General features: G+C 41.0%; 1 protein-coding gene across 1 annotated transcript in view; it reads left to right on the forward strand.

Moving 5' to 3' along the window:
- The window catches only part of UTP20 (UTP20 small subunit processome component), a 65,732-nt gene that overhangs the window by 3,998 nt on the left and 37,445 nt on the right, over positions 1-24,289 (forward strand). Inside the window, exons 6-27 of the mRNA XM_069857161.1 lie at positions 681-762; positions 1,834-1,971; positions 2,364-2,519; positions 4,199-4,345; positions 4,860-4,994; positions 6,019-6,096; positions 6,784-6,962; positions 8,904-9,059; positions 9,566-9,654; positions 10,906-11,011; positions 12,222-12,372; positions 12,797-12,859; positions 13,161-13,319; positions 14,345-14,421; positions 15,305-15,384; positions 16,628-16,871; positions 17,830-18,042; positions 19,857-19,947; positions 21,549-21,634; positions 22,199-22,324; positions 22,866-23,032; positions 23,585-23,793. Coding sequence (XP_069713262.1) covers positions 681-762; positions 1,834-1,971; positions 2,364-2,519; positions 4,199-4,345; positions 4,860-4,994; positions 6,019-6,096; positions 6,784-6,962; positions 8,904-9,059; positions 9,566-9,654; positions 10,906-11,011; positions 12,222-12,372; positions 12,797-12,859; positions 13,161-13,319; positions 14,345-14,421; positions 15,305-15,384; positions 16,628-16,871; positions 17,830-18,042; positions 19,857-19,947; positions 21,549-21,634; positions 22,199-22,324; positions 22,866-23,032; positions 23,585-23,793 — 2,932 coding nt within the window. The remainder of the gene's footprint in view (positions 1-680; positions 763-1,833; positions 1,972-2,363; positions 2,520-4,198; positions 4,346-4,859; positions 4,995-6,018; positions 6,097-6,783; positions 6,963-8,903; positions 9,060-9,565; positions 9,655-10,905; positions 11,012-12,221; positions 12,373-12,796; positions 12,860-13,160; positions 13,320-14,344; positions 14,422-15,304; positions 15,385-16,627; positions 16,872-17,829; positions 18,043-19,856; positions 19,948-21,548; positions 21,635-22,198; positions 22,325-22,865; positions 23,033-23,584; positions 23,794-24,289) is intronic.

Raw genomic sequence — 24,289 nt, forward strand, 5'->3', positions numbered from 1 at the left:
TACAACTGATTATTCAATTGCTGTGGTAGCAGGTTTCTTCTTTTTTGTCATTGCCAGTGGGCCCATGTTGCTTCCTCCTATTTTCTGTTTGGAACAGATGGAGCAAATGAGGGGCTGCAGATTTTCTCCCAAACCCAGCAAATGCTGTCCAACATGTTGAAAAACATCTGCTTGGCTGTGGATCTAAGGCAAGGCTCTGTGCACTGAACATGTGCTGAGCCATCTGCAGCTGTTACTGATACTTAGCAGGGAACTGCAATTTTTTATCAACCTTGTATATTGCATCTCTAGAACCTTTTAAGTGCATGGGAGAGCCTGTTGGCTCAACTGAAACATAAATCTGGCTTATCAAATCAACTTTGGTTTCAGTTACTGCTGCTGAGTATGTATGTTGAAAATCTCGATGCTGCAGTTAAATCTGTGTGGATCCAGAGACTTCAGAGGTTTTTGTGAGTGCAGATTAACTTGCCTGGCATTGTTGTTTGACCTTTGCAAAACTGTTCTTTATCCAGAGAGAGTGGGAAGGAATTGAGTTGAGGAAGGTATTTGCCCTCTCTGGGAGATCAGATTCTTATTGTTTCTAGAAGGTGGCAATATAAACTGTAAGCATGTTTTGTAAACCACTTATTGGCAATTCTTACATTGCCTTTAAGACAGTGAATTATTTTGTGTCTTTGTAGCCTATACAGCACCCTGCTGGCTCACCACAAACTTCACATCAGAAACTTTGCTGCTGAAAGCTTTGTTTTTCTAATGAGAAAGGTAAGTGAGGAGTTTGATGCTGTCTCCATTCTGTGGTGGCTCTTGGATGCAATGTGTAATGTTAGGTTTTCTCCAAGGAAGGGCTAACAAGGCCTGAACTAGCATTCAGCATGTCCTTAGTTGTCATTTTTAGTGAGTATTTTACTAAAATATCATGCACTTAGTATCAGCAGTGGCAAATAGAGGCCTTAGCATTCCCTGTTTTAAGAGCAGTTAAGCTAAATGTTTACTGTTGGTTTATCTAAAATGACTAGAAATAGTGAGGTAATCTTGCAAAAGGGAGGCTTTATTTTGTAAACGTACATTTGCTCACTGGCTTTTTCACCAATGCTTTAAGGCCTTTTTAGAACTGAGATTCTTTTGACAACATTTTTGCCCCCCTGAAAATTATATATATAACGTCCGCAGGCAGATCAGTCAAGATCAGAAAGCAACCTTTCATGGAGTAAGGAAAGGGAGTGGTAGTTTTTGGGTTTTATTTAACCAAAATATACAAAAGCCAGGATTCCTGAGACTAGCTAGCAAATTTGATTACTCTCTTTTTGTCCTCAGTTAAAAGACCTTAATAAAACACATTTGCTTGATTGGTTGTTTTCAGGAATTGGTGAACTTCAAGTCAAATCCTCAGAAATGGAGGATTTTAAAATCTCGGGCCAGAAGTCCTCACAGTGTTCCCAAGTGCAGTTGACTGCATTCTGTGTTCAGCTGATAGACGTCTCTTTCCACACTAGTACAGCAACATTTGTGTTTCAATTGGGACTAGTTTAATGGTGCGTTTATGCACGTGTTTAACTCTAAAATCGTAAGAATAATCAAATCCACATATTTCAACTGCAGTGATCTCAGTAGTCCTGTGTACCTCTTGGGGCAAGGGGGCTGTAGTGGTTGAATAGCTGATCATTTTTCTCCTTTCAATTTCTCTGTGTAGTTGCAGAAATAATGAGTTTGAACTGTTGTGGGAAAGCAGGACTAGGAGAGTAATGTGCTGCTGTGGAGCCATTTAATTGCCTCTATCCATCTAGCAATTCTGAAGAGAAGATAACTTCTTTTTTTTCTTGTTATGTTTTGTAGGTTTCTGATAAAAATGCAGTCTTCAATTTAATGCTCCGTGACCTGGGGGAGCACCCTGAGAAGGTGGAAGGTGTAGGACAGCTAATTTTTGAGATGTGCAAGGGTGTTCGAAACATGTTCCACTCTTGTGCAGAGACGGTAAAGACAAGAAAAGATTGCCAGTTTAAATGTTGGTGTAATGGAGCCTTAGGCAGCACTCAGTGAAATCACTGAGTGTTGTCTGGTTCACCTCAGTGGAGCCTTGGTCATAAGCTGCTGTTCATTACTTAACAGGGTCTGAAAAGCTCCTTCTAAGAATATTATTTGGGGTAGGAAGGTTGTTTTTAGTAATTCCTGTGCAGTATTCATATATATCATAACAATACTGCTTGCTCATATTTTAAGTGATAGCCTTTTTCATTTACCTGTAGTCAATCTAGAAAGAATTGTGATCAATAGAATATTATAGCAATATATTGCACTGATTAATTTTAGGATTGCTAGATTTATTTTCTAAGTGTAAGGACATGATATTCTCTTTTCTTGTGCAGGGTCTGAAGTTAATTCTGTTAAAGCTGGGGCCTGTTACTGAAGAAGGAATTGAACTGCCGTGGGTAGCTGTGGGAGAAGCCTTCAAGCACATGATCAAATCGGCTGCAGTGCATGTCCATAAGGAGCATTTTGACGTTGTCTTCAAGTGCCTGAAGGTACATTGTTTGGGGCGTTTTAAAATTTTTTTCTTTTTAAATTCATGAAAGGCTGAAAAAAAGCCTGTGCATTGTTGAGAGAAGTATTTGTGTTTTATTGGACCCAAACTGATTTTTTTCTGCTTTAGAGACATTAAATGCAGTGTCATGTGTACAGGAAAAATCCCACCCTTCTTTTCTAAATTGCGTGACTGTGGTGGCTGGCCTGTCCTGTGAGTGAGGAAAGAACTGCTGTGTGCAAGTCTTGACCTCAGTCCCACGGCTGAGCAAGGAGAATTTACAGGATCTGCCTTTGCAGACATTGCAGACCCCTTACTAAGGTGGGGATGCTAGGGCTTGTTTTGTATTGCTGAACTAGATATGTTGGTGGTTCCAAAACCACTTTGTGACAGTAAAGGGGAAGCTTTTTGCTCTGCAGCTTTCTTTAGAGCAAAGACCTGGGCTGAACCTAGAGACCCAAGTCTACGCCTCAGAGCTAAGTTCTGAAAATGACAGCATGTTTTCTATCAGTGTTCCTCTGTTGCTGCTTGCGGGTTACACTCTCAGGTTTGAGGGAGCACAGCTGAGTGCCACAGGCTGTATTGTGTTGGATCAGGGTGATGCAAAATAATGAGTAAGAGCTTGGCAGGTGTTTTCTACTTACCTGACCAACATTTACATGTTTTCATACTAGCGACTGGTATTTGCTAGGGAAGATTGAAACCTCGTGCAACTGACAACATAGTCTGTGTAAGTTGTGCTCCTCAGAGCGATGAAATCAGAAACTGGAGAAAATGGTACACATGACATTCAGGGTAGTCCTTCCAGCATGGGTAAATAGTCCTATTTGTTCATTCTTGGAACTCCCTCCCTATGGCTGTCCATAGTTTCCCAGAAAATCCCATCCTACTGCTCCTCCTACTTCGCCCATCGTGATAGCAGTTACTGCCTGGCTGTCGTTAGCTACAGATATTATTTGCTACTGGATGTTTTGTATTTCTGGGATCGGAGTCACTTGGCATCTGCAGTTGTGACGAAATATTCAAAATCAGTGACATAATGCCCTTGAGGCTTGTTTTTTTACCCTAGGAACTGGTGGGTGCATGGACATAGTTATCTTGCTTAAAGGGAAATAGTCACATAGTCTATGATAGCTGTAGAAATTGGGTTCAATTTGTAGGGTCAAGGATGGGAGTTTATATCCTTTAGACATGAAAGGACACTAATGGTAGTGATCCAGAGCAGTTCCATTCCCTGTATAATGGAGATGATATGAGTAATCTCTCAGCATCTACCTTTGCATAATGGTGTATAAAAGTACTTAAACCCTGATAATTCTAGTTAAAGCTGAGTGCTTCTGTACCATTATGGATCTGAGGCCAGGTATCTCTTTCTCTTCCCTACTTTTTTTATGTCATGTGTTGGCCTTTCAGGAGACCCTCATCTTAGGAGGTATTTGTGTTTCTTCCCAAGGAATCTAGGACATGAGTTTTTCCATAATAGGAATCACAGTGTTTCAGCAAAGTTTACTTTGTTAAACACGAACAAGAGAGTCAGAAACAGCAAACAAACAACAACAGCAGTTTGTTTCATTTGCAGTTGAAATGTTGATTCTTTAGAATGTCTTTCAAATATCATTAAGTGAAACAGGGTCTGATCATTTCTCTGAAACATTTTGCTTTCCATTTTTATTTACACAGGAATCGCTCTTAGACTTGCAGAGGAAAATAACTAAGGCAAACTGCTGTATGACTTCAGAACAGATAGAAAGGATTCTGCAAGCTTATCTGATCCTAGTGGAACATGCAAATGGATCTAAAATCTCAATGCCTGAAGACGTTTGTTGGGTATGTCAGACCATCACTTTGATTGATGTGCCGGAGAAGTATCAATTGAATATGGAAGAGTTGTGGTCAGCTAAAGCACTAATATACATTTCTGATGGACCATTGAGCTTAGGATTTGAGTTGAGCGAACACAGACATTTATTTTGAGCATGGCTACATCTCCAGTCTCAGAAGAACTAACCTCAGTTCTGTAATGCTTGTGTAGTACTCCTTTAAATTAGCAAGGGTGAAAGCAGGCTGCTGCTTCTCGAGACCAATTTCTGTCACTATGAAGAAGACCTGAACCCCCATATCAGTGATTGAGCAGTTCTACCAGATTCACATATGTTAGACTCCATTGGGTTCAAATGTAGATTAAGTGATTTCAAACTTCAACAGGACTATTAGTTCATTTCTGTGGGCTGTAGCTTAGAACACCATGCCCTCCTGCTCCGTGGACTGTCCATCCAGGTCATTCAGACCAGACAAACACTATCTTCAGAGACGAATATCCATTCTCTCTCTTTCATTTCAGATTTTAATAAAAATGTTAAAAACACCAAATCTCTCATCATCTTGCTGCAAGACCTTGCTGAACACAATTTCTGCGTTCCTGCTGGCCAAGAATGTTTTCTTGCCCGATTCTTTGACCAGGGAAGCAGTTGAGAAGGTAAGGAGGACTGCTGCTTACAGCAGAAATTCCAGAGTTCAGCACATTCCACTTGAAGCTGGGAAATATACTATAAGGTTCACTCTGTTCCTCTTGCACAGACAAGGAAGAAGCTGCCCAATGCTTTAAATAACATCTGCTGTGGTCTTGGGACACCTTGGTAGCCTTACACAGACTGTCACTGTAGCAATGCAACTGTGGCAGGCATCTTGGCAATGAAAACCAGGCTCTGATTCAAGCACCTACATCCTCTGTAGAAAAGGAGGGAAAACAGAGAAGGGACATGTTCTGCCTTAGGTTATAAAGAAGTTCAGTGAGCTGGACTTAGTGAAAAGAATTACATTTTTCACTGAGCTGCCAGGTGTTCAGTGAGCATGGCTTAGCCATGTGAACAAGGTGCAGGTAAGCACAGTTTGATTTAGAAAGTAAAGGGGTAGGTATATTTTAGGTATATTTTTACCGTTGTTCCTAAAGCATTGACAGGATTAGCTGCATACATTCCTAGCAAATGCAGTGTTGCAAAGATGAATGGGAGATGCTATTACTGAGTCTGATTCTTCAGTTTTCCTGAACTTTCATTGACTTTGCCCATGAGATGGTAAACTTTCTGCAACCTGCTACATAGGAGGAATGCTGAGTTGAAAGATCTTTTGGGCCTAAGCTTTTTCATAACGGTGTGTCTGTGCTGCAGTCCTAGAACTTTCAGCTTGTATTTTCCACATTACACTAAAGACATACCTAAGCTTTCTTAGCACAAAGCCAGCTTGGATCTTGCAAGGTTTGATAAAAAGGGTTGTGTCAGCAGGGTTTGTTAAAATGGACTGTGCTTTTCCATACCTGAATTGTCACTGGAAAACAGTATTATGTGTGCTTGAACTAGCAAGCCTTGCTAGCCGTGAACAGAAAGCCAGGCTGGGTATCTCAATGATTGATTCATAAACCACAAAAAATGTCCCATGGGTAATAGAGAGTTGACTATGAAATGTATATTGCTAATGTGTTCCCGTCGACCTTTCATTTGCAGGTATTTGCGAGTGGATTTGAATGGCGCTTTATTCTGGACTTCTCTGAAGCGATGTTCACAATGAAGCAATTTGAGAGGGTAGGTGGAAGCTTTTTATGTGTTTTGTTTACTTTTGTTGCCAAAGGGAACAACTAGGAAACTAATAATATATTTACCTGCCTTGTATGTTGAAGCATTTTTGTGCATTGACATGTTTATTTAAACCACTGGCATGATCTGATAAGAATGAAATAGGTTATTTATGCCATTGTGTTGAAGTTTGATAGTGGTACTCAGGGTAGGAGAAGTTGACAGGTATGGGTGCTTTAAAAGAGAAGCTTGTCTTTTGGGAATTAAAGGGGTTGGCTTGTAAAGGATGGGTTGGAGAGGAGTTCTGGAGAAGGGGAGTGGAAATGAAGAATAAGGGATGTCTACTAGGTCAGGCCTGGAACTGGTGATCTGGGAGGAATCACATTAATTAAGTGGAGTGAGAGGTGAAAGTAAAGTTAGAGATCTGGAATGTCCTGGTGAGATTAGATCTGGGGCAAAATGAGAATTTTACATCAGATCACTGTCCCTGCTGGGGTAAGAGGATATATGTGTGCTGGTGACTTGGGGCACCAGGACTTGTAAGTCTGGTACTTGCTGGCTCATTTGTTAGTGTTTGGATTCCTCTGTAGCTGCTGTTGTGTGTTTTTTGTGGATTTGATCATGATTAAAGAGACTAACCAATCCTTGACTTTTTTCTCTCTCTTTTTTTTTTTTTTTCCCACCACGTTCCTTCAGCATTTCCTTACGTGCTTTCTAGAGTACATTGAACATTGCTTCTCAGGCACAGATGCCCTCACAAAGGATGAGGCCATGGCAATTCTGGCTAAACTCATTCTGGTGAAAGCAGAGCCTCCTACCATTGGTTCAATGGCATTTGAAAAGTATTCTCTCATTTTCAATGAATCATCCATCAGGTGAGACTTCTCAAGATAGCAAACACTAGATGTGTCTGCATGGCAGCAGGCCTGAAGGCAGTGCAGAGCTACATAAATGTCACCTCGCCCACAGTATTTGCTAGAGTTGTGTAAACAGCAATGTTGCTGACAGATTTGCAAACCCAATGATATGGCAAAATCCCACTTTTCTTTCTGAAGTTATATGAGAAGAGATACTACTCTGGAAATGTTATCACTGAACAAAAAGACTAGCAAATGTTGTGGTAGGTGTGTGATGGGGATTTGTTACACCAAGATGCATGTTGCATCCTTGGGCAGTTAATCTTTGTAGCGAGTGCTGCATTCCAGGTTCTCATCATTACTAACCTCCTGCCTGTGCCCAATCTTTCTTCCCTGTATGCATAAGACTTGTCCAGGATCTTTCTTGGCAGCAGTCTTGCCATAACGAACAGCTGGATAGCAGAGGGCATGTAATTAATCCAGATGCAGCACTGTGATAGCCCAAGTTGACTGCGTCTAGTTGCAAAGCTAGCTTTGTTGCAGTGAAGGGGTTGCTTTCTCCCTCAGCCGCTTTAGAAAGGTTTGGGGTAACCACTGCCAAGCACAGAGTGACCATTGCTAGTCTACTGATAACAACAGTTCTAATCACTCTAGCTCAGATAGTGCAAAACTTTCACGTGCAGAGTGACTTGTATTGCCTTTTATGTAAGATTTAATCTTTCCTTAAAGCAATCCACTATGTGGATTTTTCCTATTCTTATTTATAGAGTGGAGGTATTGGGGTTTAGAGAACAAGAGATAGAGTCAAAATAATTAAATATCGTTTTCTTCCCTCGTTTTCTTTGTCTGTTGAACCCTCTGGAGTTTCAGTGGTTTGGAGTACACAGCTGAGAGGACCTTAGTCCTATTGGGACTTTTTTTTTGTGCTCCTGCAATGTCAGTGGTACAATTTAGGGCTGGGAGACATCTCAAGAGTTGCATAGACCATTTCCTACCTAGGATGGAATTAGCAAGCCCTTAAACACTCCTGAAAGATGTCTGACCAAACTGTTATTAAATACTCCAATTCTGGTACTTTGCTGTCTTTGTGGTTATACAGGTGTTCAGGATTTTTTCTCAGTTTTCAGTGTATGAACTAAACTTCTTTTACTGCAGCTTAAATCCATTGCTGCTTATCTTATCTGCAGGGAACATAAAGAGCAGATTATTTCTTACGCTTTGCCTCCAGCTTTTACAAATAACAGGCTTTGATCATCAGAAACATCTGAAATCTTTCTTTGGACCAACAATCCTAAATCCTTGTGGTTTATCTCATAAATTTTGTTTCTTAAACCTGTAATGATTCTTGATGCTGTTTTTTTGTTAGCTTCTGTATTTCTTGAAGGGTGGAGCCTATGCAGCCTTCTAACTGTGCTCTTGCAAGCACCGGGTGGAATGGAGAGATGTCCATGGGATGTGAAGTACTCTTGTTCATATGTCTCATGGGGGTGTCAGCCCTTTCTGCCTGCAGATAGGCTTGTTGATTTGGGCTCAGCTTGTGATTCCTTCTAAGTCCCGAAACGTTTACTTCACTGGTTGTTTTCTGTCATCCATTAATCTGTCTTGTCAGCATGAGCATGGTTTATTCACAGCAATCACAGAGATGACTCTCAGGTGCTCCTACAGGCTGTATTTCCTAGTTGTGAAGGTATCCAACTGAGACCTAGGGCATTTCCTTCAAGAGTATTATTTGAACTTTAAAGAAAGACCTGACATTTCTTATGGGCCTTGTTTAGTGCTCCTCAGCATGACTAGATGATATTTTGTGTGTGTAAGACATTAAAAAGAAAAAAAATCCCTTGGGTTGTCCAAGTCCTTTGTGCTAGAAGTATCAAATGTAATTTTGAATATCATGGAAGGGAAAGGAAGAGTCTCTGTTATGCAGTGGTGGGTTACTAAAAAATTTGGGTTTAATTTTAGGTGTAATACAAGGCAACAAGCAAGTAAAAGACAAGCAGGAAAGGCAGAAGTACCGGTGTTGGATCATGTACTGTCTTTAATCCATTTACCAGAGAAGGAGGACATCACTGACCTTTCACAGGCTTGGGCTGCCTTGGTTGTACTGCCACATATTAGGTAAGGGATATTCTAAGGTACTATTCTCATGTATTTCTGTAATACTGTCTAGCTCATTATCTGTTAGAAATTATTTTACTAAGGGAAGGATAATAATTACTAGTTCCATTTTGAGGAAACTGAGTTTAGAAGGCGAAAAAATGCTGTGCAGAAATACCATGAGTCAGTAGTAAAGTCAGGGACAGAGTATCAGTTTCTTGATTACCTACTCCCTAAACCTAGTGCTCTTACACAAAGAGATGTTCTTAACATGTTTCTGTGTCACTGTTTAAGACAGTGGTTTTCTTCAGTAATTATCATGTTCTTGTATGGAAGGAATAGTTGGAAAGAAGGTGCAATGAATGCTACAACTTAAACTGTGAATTGGAAAAAACAAAGTTTGCTGGTTTCAGACTTGGGGGGAGCTATCTGTAATTCCTGTAAGATAGATGCGAAAAGAAGCTTTCATATGTGTGTAGGTGTCAGTGTAACATTGAGATAAAAGTCATCCCATTTATTTTGGGCAGACCAATGGACAAAGAAAACATTCTGCCCCGTGTGACAAGTTTTATAGACTCACTCTTCACAGCCATTGACAAAGGAAGTCTCTGCAAAGGTCAGTTACAGTTATTTCCTGTTTATTTGCTTTTTGTTGATATATAAAAAAATTATAAAGCAGTTTTTCTAACGAGACAGAATGTGGAAATGAAAAGCAGCAGCATTGCACCCAAATTTATTGACCAGCTCAAGTAAAACTAGAAAAGCAAACCTTGGGAGGAATCACCCTCTGGAAAACAATTCATCGTTTGCTCTTGATAGTAGTAGTAATGGGGAAGCAGATGTTCTGTGGAGTAGAGGACAGATAATTGGGAAGGAAAAGAAGAAAGTAACAAAATAAAGAGTGGAAATCAATCTAAGCAAGACCCATGCTGAAGCAGTCAAGTGAAGAAGAGGCTATTGACTCACAAGCTCCAAACAGACTATTCTAAACCTGTAGAGCAAAGTTTGGGATGGTTAACACCTCTGACATAAGTGACAGCAGCAATTCTAAAATGCTGCATCTTTCCTCCAGGCATGGGTGGTCACTTGTCTTTTGTCTGTGGCCAGCAAAAAAAATGCTTTATTTGAATTTGTGTTTGGCAGGGCAGTTGTTGTGCAGGAGGATTGCAAGTATTTGGCCTTGTGCCAAAGTATAAGCAAACATTGAAATGCCCCAGGTTCTTTGTTCATTGTTTCTTGGTTTAAAAGGGCTTGTCTAGAATCTGGCCTTTTTCCTTTGTAACCCCTTTATTAACATTCTTAAGTATATCCACCAGTTGACTGTTGCTTTTTCTTCTCTAGTCTTTGTCAAGTGTGATCCTTTTTGATTTAGCCCTTTCTTCTATCCTCTTTGCAGGTTTTGTATGCTGTTGTGATTATTTTTGTGGTAATGTACTTACTCTAAAAGAAGGAATACCCAAACTTACTTTTTTGGGTCTCATCTTGGGTGGCAGTAGTAGTAGCTCTTCTCCAGCTCTGTGTGTGGGCAAGCGGTACCTTGCTACTTCTTTCTTTTCCCAAAAGAGAAAAGAAAACAAATGCAACTGGTCTCTGTGTACATGGATATAATGGAAACAGATGCAAACTGCAGAGCTGCCTCACAGCCTTCAGAGCTGGCTTGCTGGAGTAGGCATTCACTTTGATAGCCAAGGAAGCATTTCCTTTGTGGGTTATAATGGTTTGAAAAATACACTTGCCAGTTCTGGGAGCCATGTGTTGCGCTATTTCTGTGACTCCAACCATTACAGGATGGGCAAGCACTATACAGACGAACGTCACTGAGACCTGAGTAAGTAAGCAGGGTGTTCTTGTTCTCTTTCTGCTCCAGGAAGCCTGTTTGTGGCCTGCCAAGCTGTAAGTACCCTTCTTAGTTTGGTGGAGTCTTCTGAAATACTCCATTTGTTACCTGTGGAGCGTGTCAAGAGCTTGGTGACGTAAGTGAACTGCCTATTCTGTGATCCTTTGTGATTCTTCTTGATACACCAAAGAGCTGACTTAGCCTTTATGGAGGGGCTTGTTAAATGCCTCTTTGTGCATTGCTGTTCTGTTATGCCAATATGTTGCTTCAGTATTGTGGTTATGTAAAGTAGCAATGTTGTAGGCACTTTTTGTTTGGAGAACCTTGTAGATGTAGTGCCTGTTCAGGGACATTTCTTCTGCAAACTGAAGCTTTCTTAGACAGCTGCAGGGTGGTGCATGAAATATGTTGGCTCTAGTTTTTCTTAGGAGGACTGGGCTCAGTAACTGTGTTACACTGTAATAATAAAAAGACAGGAACAGCACATTCTGAGTTGGGTCAAAAGCCTGAAATGCTGCAGTCTGTTGGCAGTGTTGGGATTCCACCATGTCCTTACCCACCTGTGTGTTTGCTTCACAGTGGGAGGAGTTTTTGTATATTCCATTTTATTTATTGTAAATCTCTTCTACTTATAGTTAGCACAGATAACTGAATGACTGAAGGGATCAGGGGAGACTGTTCATCTCTCTACAGCAAATCCTGCTGAACTCACCATCTCCCATTATTGTTGGACTGGAATATCTCCAAGTCATTGATGGCTTGAGTTTCAAAACATCCCGTTCAGTTAAAAAATCATGGTGTTCATGTCCAAGACACGATGTAGATGAAACACCTTGCCCAGATCAGGCAGGAAGTCTTGGCAGTGAGCTTCAGTCTGGTGCTTTTCTGCCAGCTTTGGACTGGGGGTTTGACACTTGCTCAGTGTAAGGGATCTTAAGTAATGGATGAAGGAGGTTTTCCTGTGGGCAGGCAGGATTCCCAGTGTCTCACCTAAGCCCAATTATTTCTTTTTTGTTGAAGTTGATCACTGACTTGACACCTGGGCAATAACAGCAGCCCTTGTCTGACCTGTGCAGATTTGTTTTCTGCTGCTGTGTGTGCGTGACACACCTGATTAGTGTACAAAGGAGGAATCTCATGCCTCTTGAGCTGTCAGAGGTAACTGGGCTTTGAGGCTCCAAAGCAGTGTGCTGGTGAAATCTGATTGTACTGCTCTGATGGTACCAGCAGAGTCTGAAGTCATGTGGGACTTTCTCTTAAAATTGTTAATGTCACTACTGCCTTATTTTTGAATATCTGTATTGTTGCAGCACTCTGTATGCTAATACATCACTCTGTTGGTTTAGCACTTTTCCTTCAGATCCCTCTGCATTGCTGTTGGCTGATCTCTATTACACAAGGCTGGTATTATGTGGCTGCCAGGAGCCCCTTTCTCAAGGGAACCTAATGGACTTGTTTGAGAAGTTGCATCCTAATATTTCCACTGGTGTTTCCAAGGTAATCTGCTTTCTTGAGCACCTGCAAGATAATTTGTATTTTAACAATGTAATTTAAGTAAACTGAATTGTGTGACAAGGGCTGAAAGGAGAAACATGAGACTGTGTAAAGCTATTACTTCCATAGTATCTGTTTAGGACTGTGTCAATTTCTAAGAAACTTCTGTGGGGCATGAGTTAGAGGTTAACTTTTCACCCTGCAAGGCTCGCCTCTTCCCTAGACATAGATTAGAGCGGGAGCCTAATGTATTGATTCTGAATTGCCTGTTAGACTAAAGGAGCTCATCTGTTTCTCAGCTCTAGGAGGAACTTGATGAAATCAGCCTCCTGTGCAGAACATTGACCTCTGTGTAGGTGTGTATGTGTCTGCTTATATGGCCTGCATTCTCCTGCATGCTTCTGACATATGTTTCCACTTTGGATAGGTCCGGCTATTGACTGTTCGAATTCTAAACCATTTTGAGAATCCACCTTCGACACAGGTTGAGGTAGAGCTAAAACTTTTCATTTAACATTTCAGAGTCTTCTGCATTTGATGTTGTGTGTGAATTGTTTTCCACTTTGCAAAAAGAAAGTACATGTGTAGCAGTGGCAGTCCTCTGCTTTTGTGCTTTCATATCCCAGTTTTGTCTTTGTTGCCCTGCCTCCTGATGTTTTCAAATGTGTGAGCTTTGATCCCTAAGTGGTGGAAAGCAGAGCAAGTCCCTTGATTTTGTCCTAAATTTTGTTGAAATACCTTCAGTGAGAAAAAGATATTCCTAACAAAATGCATGTCACTTGTTTGTTCAGGATGATGGCACGAGGGAGCTCCAGCCACTGTTTACCATATTGCTCCAAGCAGAACTTGTGCCAGCAACAGTGAATGATTACAGAGAGAAACTTCTCCATTTGAGGAAACTTAGATGTGATATAGTGCAGTCTTCAATACCAAGTGGATCTTTGCAGGAGGTAAGTAGTTATTGTCAAGAAGCAGTTGCCACATACCTCTATTCCAACAGAACCTTGTTATTCCATTGCATGGATTGCGGAGTTTTTAATAAATGTTCATCAAAAATTATTTATCTCCCAGATTAGGTTTTAAAAAAGTTACATGTTAGTTGGGATCACAGCTCTCGTTGTCCTTGGGACTATTGTGTTCTTTTGAATATTTAGTAGAACAACAGCAATACCCAGATATCTGGTTCACATCAAGATTAATCAGGGTTCAATATCATGGGAAGGAAGGCAAATGATTCCAGGGAGAAGTGAGTCATGAGCAAATTTTAAATCGTGACCTTGTCATATCCTCAGCGCGACTGAACGTCTGTAGGACTCCATTGGCCATGGGAGAGCCCTAGCTTCTGGATCTTGCTGCAGACTGAAAATCTTGTTTGCCTGTGACTCCTGAATCTCCACTGTCACTGAGCTACAGAGTATCTCACATTCTAGATGTTGGAAGGGTCACAGCTTTGCTTGCTGGGAGAGTTGTTCTTATTATTTTCGTGGATGTTGCTGTACCTGTATAATTTTATTGCCTTGACTTGTAAGTCAAGTGTGAGGAAGAGTTGTAGATCAGTCTTACTGCATGTATTATGTCACCAAGGAGCTAGTCCAGAAGGTATGCTTCTAGGCCTAGTGCAGTGAAGACTTTTCAGGGTAAACTTCCTTTTTTCTGAGATCCCTAAGGCTGCTATGGCAGCCCTGAAGTTTTAAAGGGAGGCAGACAATCCATATCATCTGCTGTGCTGAACTAATCTTTGCACATTTGTGGTGTGTAGGTATGGTGACTAGATCTCAATGTGGCTTACAATAAATGGGCTCTAGTTTTCTTCATGCAGGTATGAGACAAGGAGTGATGATGCGTGTGACTTGCTTTTTAACTTGTAGTACTTTTGAGAACTTCTTTGGTCAAAATTTCCTCTGAGAGGAGATTGGTTGATCTTTAACTATGGTTTTTTTACATCTCAATAAGGTGGTATTATATGTCACTCTAGGTGCCTCTTCGATATTTACTGGGAATGCTTTATATTAACTTCAGCCCTCTCTGGGATCCTGTAATTGAACTCATAACGTGAGTATATGTGGTTGAGTGCTGCAGTCTGTGGTTGTCTCACAGAACAATCTTTCCATTGTTCTGTGAACAAAAGCTGAGTTAAAAAGCTCAAATTTGGAGAGACCCATGCATGAGAGAGCCTTCATGTGAAATCTTCTGAAACAGATTTGATATCTCAAATAACTCACAACCTGTTAGACTTGTTTTAACTTAGTTTCTGATTTTTCTTGCCCTTAAAGGGAACTTGCAAAAAATGTAGTCAAATAGAATCAGAGTTTCCCGTCAAAAGAAGTAGGATTTGATTAGTGTTTCACAAATGCTTAGGGGAGCAAGAAGTCCCTCTGAGTTTCCCTGTCTCTGACCTATCTGTCCTTTCTGTAAAACTTCTAAATCCTACTGAAAAGGAGGGAAGACTTGCCGTGGTGACAGCTGATCTGAATACTGAAGTCAGTGTCTGCTTTCAACATGACTTTATCTCTTCAGTTTTTTTCTTCTGTTGTATGATTAAAAAGGATCAGACTTTCCCCTTCAAACTAGTGAATTAATTAAAAAAAAATTAAACCAGCTCTTCAAAAGATATGTCCATGCTAATTCTTCCTTTAGTTCTAAGTGATGTTGCTGTACAAAAGTCAGTGGAAAGCTTGAGAACATTTTTACTCAATTTGAGTTCATTTGAAGTCATGAGATACAATCAGATTATTTTAATAACAATTGACATTTGGGATCCATGAGTGAAGGCAAGAAAGTGCTACAGTTGTGTCATGTGGATGTCCTGTTCTCGGACACCCACATTAAGGCAGTGATCAAAGCCTCTGGTTGTGTTAATTGTTAACTTGCCAAGTGATGCCTGGCTTTTATTTTTTTGTTCCTTTTAATTTCATGCTGACTTATATTTCATTAGTTCTCATGCAAAGGAAATGGAGAATAAACAGTTCTGGAAGGTCTTATATGAACATTTGGAGAGGGCTGCTACCTATGCTGGTAAGTCATGGCTCCTAAACATTGTAATGTCAGTAACCCAGGTAACTGTGAATGATGTGATTGTGTTATGTGTGGTGGAGGAGTTGAGAACCAAGGCTCTTGGCACCCAGTGTCATGTCCATGGTAGGAATGAAGAGGCTTGGGAGAAAACTGTGTCTCCTTCTGTCTTAAGCACCAAGAAGTAGATAATAAAGACACCTGGATTGCAGGAGGGAGTTCCAGGTTGTGGGAAGCCATACGGCAGTTTCATCGCTGCTTAAGGCTGGCTCTACCCAGACTAATCAGGAGTAATGACAAAACTTGTATAACAAGGCTGACCGTCTTTCTACTCTATAGATAAGGTGGAATTCCTGCAAACAGTGTCTTTCTTGGGTATGCTCTTGAGGTTTACTTATACAATCATGGAATGGTTAGGGTGGGAAGGGACCTTAAAGATCATCTACTTCCAACCCCTCTGCCATGGGCAGGGACACCTCCCACCAGATCAGGCTGCTCAAGGTCCCACGCAGCCTGGCCTTGAATACTTCAGGGAGGGGGCATCCGCAGCTTCCCGGGGCAACCTCTTCCAGTGCCTCACCACTCATGCAAAGAACTTCTTCTTTATGTCTGATCTAAATCTTCCTCCCTCCAATATAAAGCTATTCCTCCTAATCCTGTCACTACATGCCTGTGTAAAAAGTTCCTCCCCAGCTTTCTTGTAGGTACCCTTCAGGCACTGGAAGGCTCCTATAAGGTCTCCCCAGAGCCTTCTCTTCTCCAGGCTGAGCAACCCCAACTCTCTCAGCCTGTCCTCATAGCAATGGTGCTGCAGCTGTCTGATCATCTTCGTAGTTCTCCTCTGAGCCTGTTCCAACAGTTCTATATCCTTCTTACACTGGGGATTCCAGAACTGGACACAATAATCCAGGTTGGGTCTCCCAGGAGTGGAGTAGAGGGGCAGAATCACCTCCCTCAACCTGCTGCATGTGTGCATGGAATCTGATTTACTGGCAGAGCCATGAGCACACAGCCCTTTGTGGACTTTTCTGTTATTAAAGAGAAATGAGTTTATCTGAGATGCTTCAGGGCTGTAAGGCATCCTAGAATGCTTTGTAAGCAATGTAGGTCTTTCAGGTCAGCGTTAAATGCAGGTATCTAGGCAGGTACATGTCACCAAAAGAATTATTTCTATAATGGAGGACTGGTCGCTTGCTACTGAAGATTATGAAGTAACCTGAAGAGATTTTCTTCATCTGTTCTGTAGAAATGGAGCTGCAAAATGAACTAGATGAACAGGAGGAAAGCATTGCTGAAACAGAAAGCGAGAAGATGCCAGAAGGAGGAGTGGGGACTGTCTTCCTGGAGCAGCTGAGAACTAGAACAGGTTGCAGTGAGCGACTGGACCACACAAACTTCCGCTTTCTACTGTGGAAAGCACTGGATAAGTTTCCAGACAGAGTGGAGCCTAGGTCAAGGGAACTTTCCCCACTTCTTTTGAGATTTATTAGGTAAGTAAGACTTATTTTTCATTTGAGAAGACACACTTCTTTCAATGTGTTGCTGAGCATTAAGACTATAATTGTCCCATTAGAGACTTTATTTCGTGAATGCACGGCTGATGTGATGTCTGCTTTCAGTTCAGATAACCTTTTGATTCAAATGTTGGTTCTACTAGAAACATCACGCAAGAAGCAGGCAGAAATAAAACTGGCCGTACATTTCTGCTGCTCAGTCTTTCATTTACTGACTTGCCACAGCAACAGTGTAATTTACTCTATTAGGGAGTGATTTCAGAGGAAATAAAGATCAGAGTTTTTTTAGATGCAAATATATCTGAAATTGAAATCACAGAATTACCAGAATATTTTCCTCCAAGAAGGGGAAAATACTGGGTTTATTAGAGTCTGATCCAATTTCCTGCCCCTTGATGAAGCACAGCAGTGTGCTTGCATGTGTGCCTGTCAGGTATTTTGATGCACATGGGGTAGATGTGAACTCAGGGCAGGGGAAGGTTTCTGATACTCCTTTTCTATGATTAGAAAACCTATGTTTTGCTTGCCTGACTGGGAGAATTGAACTGTAATATAGTAGGTTAGTTTCCTCACTTCCTGTCACACTGCCATACTCCCTGTTCACTTGACCACTCAAGCAAACACAACCCACATGCCCTTACATAACCTCTTTACAGACCTCTAGTCTAGATTTCTGTCTCTTTTCTCCTCTCCACCTGGTGCCTCTAGTGTCCTTTAGAGCATTTTGTCACCACCTTGTATCTGCAGCTTGCAGGCGAACAAGCATATACTTGCTGAAATAGGCTTCTTGGGGAATTTTTAGTCCTATAAGTGTCCCAAGACACAATGCCATTAATAATGAGATTGGTGGATTGTGGAGTTTTTAGTTGCCCTAAAACCCTGAAAAATGCTGTGCTTCTTAATTGCTTTCTTTTTTAAAAAAAAAAACCCACAGAAACGAGTACTACCCAGCAGATTCATTAGTGGCTCCATCTCAGGATCTTAGAAAGAAAACTGGTGGTACACTAGCAGCAAAAGATACACCCAGTGAAGAGGTGAATGATGTTGCTATGGAGGAGGAGGAGGAGGAAGAAGAAGAAGAAAAGGAAGAAGGGGAACGAATTACTGCAGGACTACCAAAAAGGAAAACAAGAAGAGCTGCTGCTAAGTAAGTATTTTTAGTTTTGACTTGCTAGTGCTTTCACAGAAAGGCAGATTCAGCAGCTCATATTGGGATTAAAGCTAATTTTTTATATATATTCCTTTTTCTTCTTTTGCTTGCACTTCATAATTTTTCAGTGGATTGTAAGCACTTTAGAGTCAGAAACTCTGCCTGCACAGTACTAAACATCCAAAGACCCTGACCAGGATTTATCATTGTCTCATTACCTGCTGACAGTCTGTGGTTTGTGTTACTTTTAAGCAAAAGTTGTGATACTCTTAAGCCATTCTGAACTTCTCAGAGGTCACTCTACCTGCATTCCCCTGGCTCCTCTGTATGCATCTGTTGGTCTTTTAAAACCATAGGTATTACCAAACACTGAAAAATGAGACTATTTAGATATTTTGATATTGGGTTTCTGCCATTGCCTTCCTGTCATAAATCTTGGTCCTGGACGTCTTTTAAGGATAAAGATTTTTACTTGGTGGTGTTTTAGACGGAAGCTAACATTACAACATGCTGTTATAATGCTATTGTTTGCAGTGCTGAAAGTGGCTCTTGATATGAATTCTCCTCAGTTTCTCAGATCAGAGTCTTTTTGCCCTGATGATCTCTGTCAAATGTCTGTTACAAATACATCAGAAAGATTTGTGTTCTGCCACTTTTTCTGCAAAGGATGGCCCCTGTAATGACAGAGGACTTGAAAATGTCACCTTACATGTTGGAATGTGACAAGTATTTAATATGTAACCCAAACTGCCATTTAATCCCAGGTGTCTTATAGGTGTTTCATTTTGTTCCTATATTCTGGCTTGCATCTGCAAATTAGTAGTACTTAAAATACAGTGACAATACAAGATTCTTTTTGGGTTTTATTTTCAACCTCCATCTCAAAATATCCATGTAGTTAAGTGGAAACGTTAGTTCCTGATGGCACTAACAAAGGTATAAAAGATTTACCAGAGGTATGTTAATGAGTTTTGGAGTGACCCCCCTTCATCTTCACCCTGCACAGTTCATGCAGTCAGGCCTGTGCCTGCACCCTGCCGCCCCCAAGCTCTGGCTAAGGCAGCAGGAGGACCTGCGCCTGCCCCAGATTTTAGCATGAGGTTGCCAGAAGGCATCATACTCGTCCTTTGGCTGAGCCGAGCAATGGAGATGGGTGGCCCAGCTAAGTATCTGGAGAGCTCAGTGTAAATTACTGGGAGAGCAGCTGGATGAGGACAGCCTCTGACAGCCTCTGACAGCCCCATGGTGCATGCGGTAGAGGACATCTTACACCTTCATTACCCTGGACACCTCTCTTCTCTCCCACAAAGCGGAGCTGGAGCAGATGTGGGGTGACACAGCCACTTCTAGAGGAACTGACTGCTATCTGTGCTTGCAGCCTGGTGTAAGTTCAGTACAGACTGTGGCTAAATACAGCCTTTCATGTTGATAGGAGCAAAATGGGCACCAGTTAAGGACAAGTGAATAAATAAAGAGGTAAATTCACCGAATGATGAGGGCTGGGCTGGCAGAGAGAAGTAAGCTGCATCATGACTGTTCGCATTCCCTTCTTCTTAAAAGCTTAGCCTATCTAGTACTACTGAGGAAATGGCCTTTCTTGTGGAGCGACATGACATCTGGAAGGAGCTGCTTAGGTGGGGGAATAGGATACCTCTTGTGTCTCTAATGGAGGCCTATAGACTTGTGTAGTTTGGGGTTTTTTTGCTTTCTTGTTAATCATTTTTAATGAAAGTTCCCCATTTGTTTATGATGATGCAGGATTGTCTCTTCTGGTCATTTAAAAAACTATTTTTTTTTGTTTTGATCTACAGGCAACTCATAGCTCACTTGAAAGTTTTCTCTAAATTCTCGAATCCTCGTGCATTGTATCTGGAGCAGAAGTTGAACGCATTATATACTCAGGTGATGCTATTTGCTGGCTTTTAGAATTACTTCTAATAAATGAACTCATTCTAACTTGAATGCAGGCTCTGAGACTGCAGAAACCTGTTGTTTTCTGAATATAGAGACAATAGCTGAAAAAGGAGCTGTCCTTGAGAGGGCTTTCTAGGAGGCTTCAGTTGAAATGAGCCTCTTTAGCAAAAACCTGCTTGAGATACCTGGCTTAGTTTGCCAGGAGTGGCTTGTGCAAACAGATCTGGCAGCAAACAAGTAGTAGTTTTTAGCAAGGCAGAGGAGTGGCTGTAGAGGGAGTCTGTTCCACTTGCACAGGAGGATTTAGAAGAGGATTTTGAATCCAAAGCTTGGGGAAGACCCCAGATTTGTCCTTGTCCTAAAGTGTTCTGTCTACAAAGAGTGTGATCGGTGTGAACAACAGATCGTTTTGCATCAAAAAAGAAAACAGAGTTTCTTCTTGAGGAATAGTGAGTTTGATAAGATTCCTTTTTGAGGGATTTCCCTTACAGAATTATCAAAAATATTATTCTGAGGAAGGATTCTAAGTCTTTATCCTACACTCCTTAAAGGATATTTTATTAATTTTGCTGGACTTTGTTGATTTCCGATTTGTGGAAGTGTTCAGATACGGGTGTTTGCTCTAATTGTTCTAATTTGTGTTCTCTGAGGCTGCAGTCAGTGGGCTGTAGTACTGCATTCAATGGTATGAAACTCTGAGTTCCCTGGGTTTCACCTGACACTTCGTGTACAGGTTGGAAAGTCTTTTCGTTAGCATCCAAATTTGAGAATCTCTAGTGAGAATTCACTCTTTTTGGTCAACCTCAGAGTTCTGCAGAGGCAAAGAATTGGTCCATTGTTTGCTTGACTTCGTTCTTGGGTAAATATTGAATGGATGTGTAGAGGTCAAAATGGTGCGTCACAAACAGGCTGACACAAGAAGAGAGATTACTTCATCACATAATATTTGCCATTTCTGTGTCATAACATGTGTTGTCATGGCTGGTGTGTCTACCTGGCATAGGGACATCATGGCAAAGTGATGTTTGATGATTCCAGCCTGTGCTGTTTGGTAGGAGACTGAAGAACTGTTAAGGATGCCACTTGGGGAAATGAGCTGTATTTTTTAGTGCCTTGGTTATGAGGAGTCATCTTCAAGAGAGCGCAAATCTCAGTGAGACTTTGCTTATCAGAGTATTTTTAAGTATATTGTGTTTGTCACAGGAAAGAAATAGAGGTGTCTTGGGATGGTTTGGGTAGTCTGCTTTTTAATCCAATCTTCCTGGATATACAACTCATAACTAGTGTTGGAGGTTGAAAACTCAAGCTGACAATGGTCCAAAAGACAATTATGAAATACCAAATATTATGACTATCCTGTGTAGATGGGGAGGAAAAGCATATCTGAACTACCAGCAACCATGTCCACTTTTTATGAGTGACAGTTGCGTATTCACATCTTGGCTTTATACTAGCAACACATACATTCTGTTTCCATAAGATAGACCAAAACCTGCATGAGCTTGGAGACTTTGGGTTGCTTCACTATTTTCAGTAAGCACTTCTGTCTTCTAGATAGGCATTAATTTTCTTTCTTGTGTCACTTGCAGTTACTGTCCCATCAAGACCAGAATGTACAGAGAATAGCTCTTGACTGCATAATGACATACAAACATCCTCATCTACTGCCATACAGGTAAAAACTTTTATAGTATTTTGGCATTGGTGAATGAACTTACTGTAGTATCAGAAGCCTGCTTGGGGTCAGTTGCCTTAGAGAGAGTGCGTTTTTGTATTTGTTGAAGATGCATGTATAAATTGTAAGTTTAGCCAGCTGTATATTTCCTATCTAAAACAGGAAATAAGGTCTTGAGGGTTGGTTAGTCTCCCCCGTTTGTTTACAGGAAGACGGGAATACTTTGATTCTGTCCCAGAACAGTGTATGCTTAGTAGTTGCGTTGTTTTCAAGGAGGTCTTTCGTAGTGATGATTTATTACCACCCAGAGAAAAAGACAACATAAAACTGTAGTTCGTAGTTGAATAATCTCTTCAGAATGTGTCCATGGGATACTTTCCTACATAATAAGCTTGAGCTTGCTGTCTTTTAAAATATTTTGTGATAAAAAGGTGGGAATAAATAGTATTTATTTTATATATAGTGTGGATTAGAAATGTGTATAATTAGATATAGATGCATATGTGTGTGTCTGTCTATTTTTATAATCCCTACCTGCCCTCAAATAATGTTTATTACTCTAAGGGAAAACTTGCAAAGGCTACTAGAGGACAAGACTTTCAAAGAAGAAATAGTCCATTTCAGTATTTCTGAGGAGACCTCAGTAGTAAAAACGGAACATCGACCAGATCTCATCCCTGTTCTTATGAGGTGCGTCACAAAGTGCAGGTTTAAATGTTTCATGTCAACGTGCCATGAGCAGAGGTGTAATGGTACTGCTTCTCATTTTAAACAGTTGAGACTAACTATAGTTAATGGTTTATTGTGTTCTGTATGGTTTCCTTATTGACACCATTTGTGTAATGTGTTATGCAAATGATGTTTTCATTAAAAACAGCATTTTGGTAAATACTGGTTCTGCTAAGGCTTACAGAGACTGTGAGAACATTTCAGCGCACAGAGTATTGCCTCTTACTTTTATTAAGATATAGTGTTGCAAGTTATCGTGCGGATAATTAGTTTTATATCTGAAGTCTCCAGCAAAGCTTCCATTGTAGTGGCAGAAGCTCATCTTTCACTGTAATGTTTCTGGGCAGTGTGTAGTAATTCAGTGGAGAACCTGAGGGGGCAAATTCCACTCAGCTTGTTCTCAGCAGAGAATATTATTAAATGGAGTTTCTCCTGCAGAATAAGAGACTAGGAAACAGATGGCCTGCCAGAAGCTAATGCAACTTCTTTTTGGCTCTTGAAGGATTCTCTATGGCAGAATGAGAAACAAAACGGGGAGCAAAACACAGGGCAAGTCTGCAGCGGGCACTCGCATGTCAATTGTTCTGCGATTTCTTGCTGGCTCACTGCCGGAAGAGATACGAATGTTCTTGGATCTGCTCTTTGAAGCTGTGAAACAATTCAGTAATGGTAGGTACAGACAGTAGGACCTGAGGGTGAGGTAATTCCTGACCTGTAGAGATGTGGGAGGATTAGAACACTTAATACTGTTGTGTTCCAGTTTGTCTGTAACAGTGCCTTGGAAAGATGAAAGGATGAAAGTAAACTTTTGATAAAGACTGGGTTTCCCCTGATTTTTTTCTGACAAAGCAGGATTGCTCTGGTTTACAGGTCCAAGATGTCATGGTTTAGCCATAAAAAGATTTTCTGTCAGTCAGAAAAACTGAATGACTTGCCATAGATGTGCAAGTAAGATGAGGAATGACCAATCACCAGTGTAATAGGCTAGCCTGTGTATGATGGCACTAAGCAGAGGTTGAAAGTACTCTGATACTGTAGCAGTGGGAGATGTCTGGATGCCTCAGAGAGATGGAGACCCAGAGCTGTCCTTATTTAAAAAGCTAAATTGAAGATCTGTAATTTAAGGCCAGATTATAGTATTTTTCATTGAGAATTCTTTTCGGTAGTGGATATCTTCATGATGTTTCTCTGGATGAGTTGCTTTCCCTTTGCCTTTTGCAGGCCCTTGCCAGACTGCAGTGCTTCAAAGCATGTCAGAGCTGGATTTAGCTAAAGTCCTGCCTCTTGGGCGTCAGCATAGCCTCTTCAATGGTATTGAAGTTGTGTTGAAAAACATGGGACATTTGATCTATCAGTACCTGCCTGAAATTCTACAGATTCTGCTCTGCATGACAGCTGTGGTATCCTGCATCCTCCAGCAAAGAGAGAAGGTACAATGTAGACAGACTACATACAAACATGTAAATTAAATTCCTTTCCCTCCTCCACAACTTAGCTTGCACGTGTACACACACCTTCATTGATTCAGGTAAAATACAAGCTTAATGCCAGTGTGGAGTGAAACTTAGCAATTAAATGTCTGTCAAAATAGAGGCCAATGATATTTATGTGAAAGTGCTCCAGGGTTCAGGCAGTGGGAGCAGAGTTAATGTATTTAGAAAGCTGCTTTGCACTGCATTTTTGTTTGAGTTACTGAAAAGAGAGTTGAAGCTGATCTCGTGTGTGTTGCTACCTGCCTGCTGTATGGAGAGATGAGCATGAAGGAGAGCTACATGATTTGCCTTAAGGATATAACAAGATCTTAGGGCTGGAAGTTGAAATTGACCTTAAAAGCAATGGTTTCTTGGCTGCAACGACAAAACAGTTGATCAGGGGAAGGAGAGGATTTGAAGTTCCTTGCCTGAGGACTTCAGAGAAAACTTGTGT

This window comes from Phaenicophaeus curvirostris, chromosome 1, assembly GCF_032191515.1.
Source record: "Phaenicophaeus curvirostris isolate KB17595 chromosome 1, BPBGC_Pcur_1.0, whole genome shotgun sequence".
NCBI lineage: Eukaryota > Metazoa > Chordata > Aves > Cuculiformes > Cuculidae > Phaenicophaeus > Phaenicophaeus curvirostris.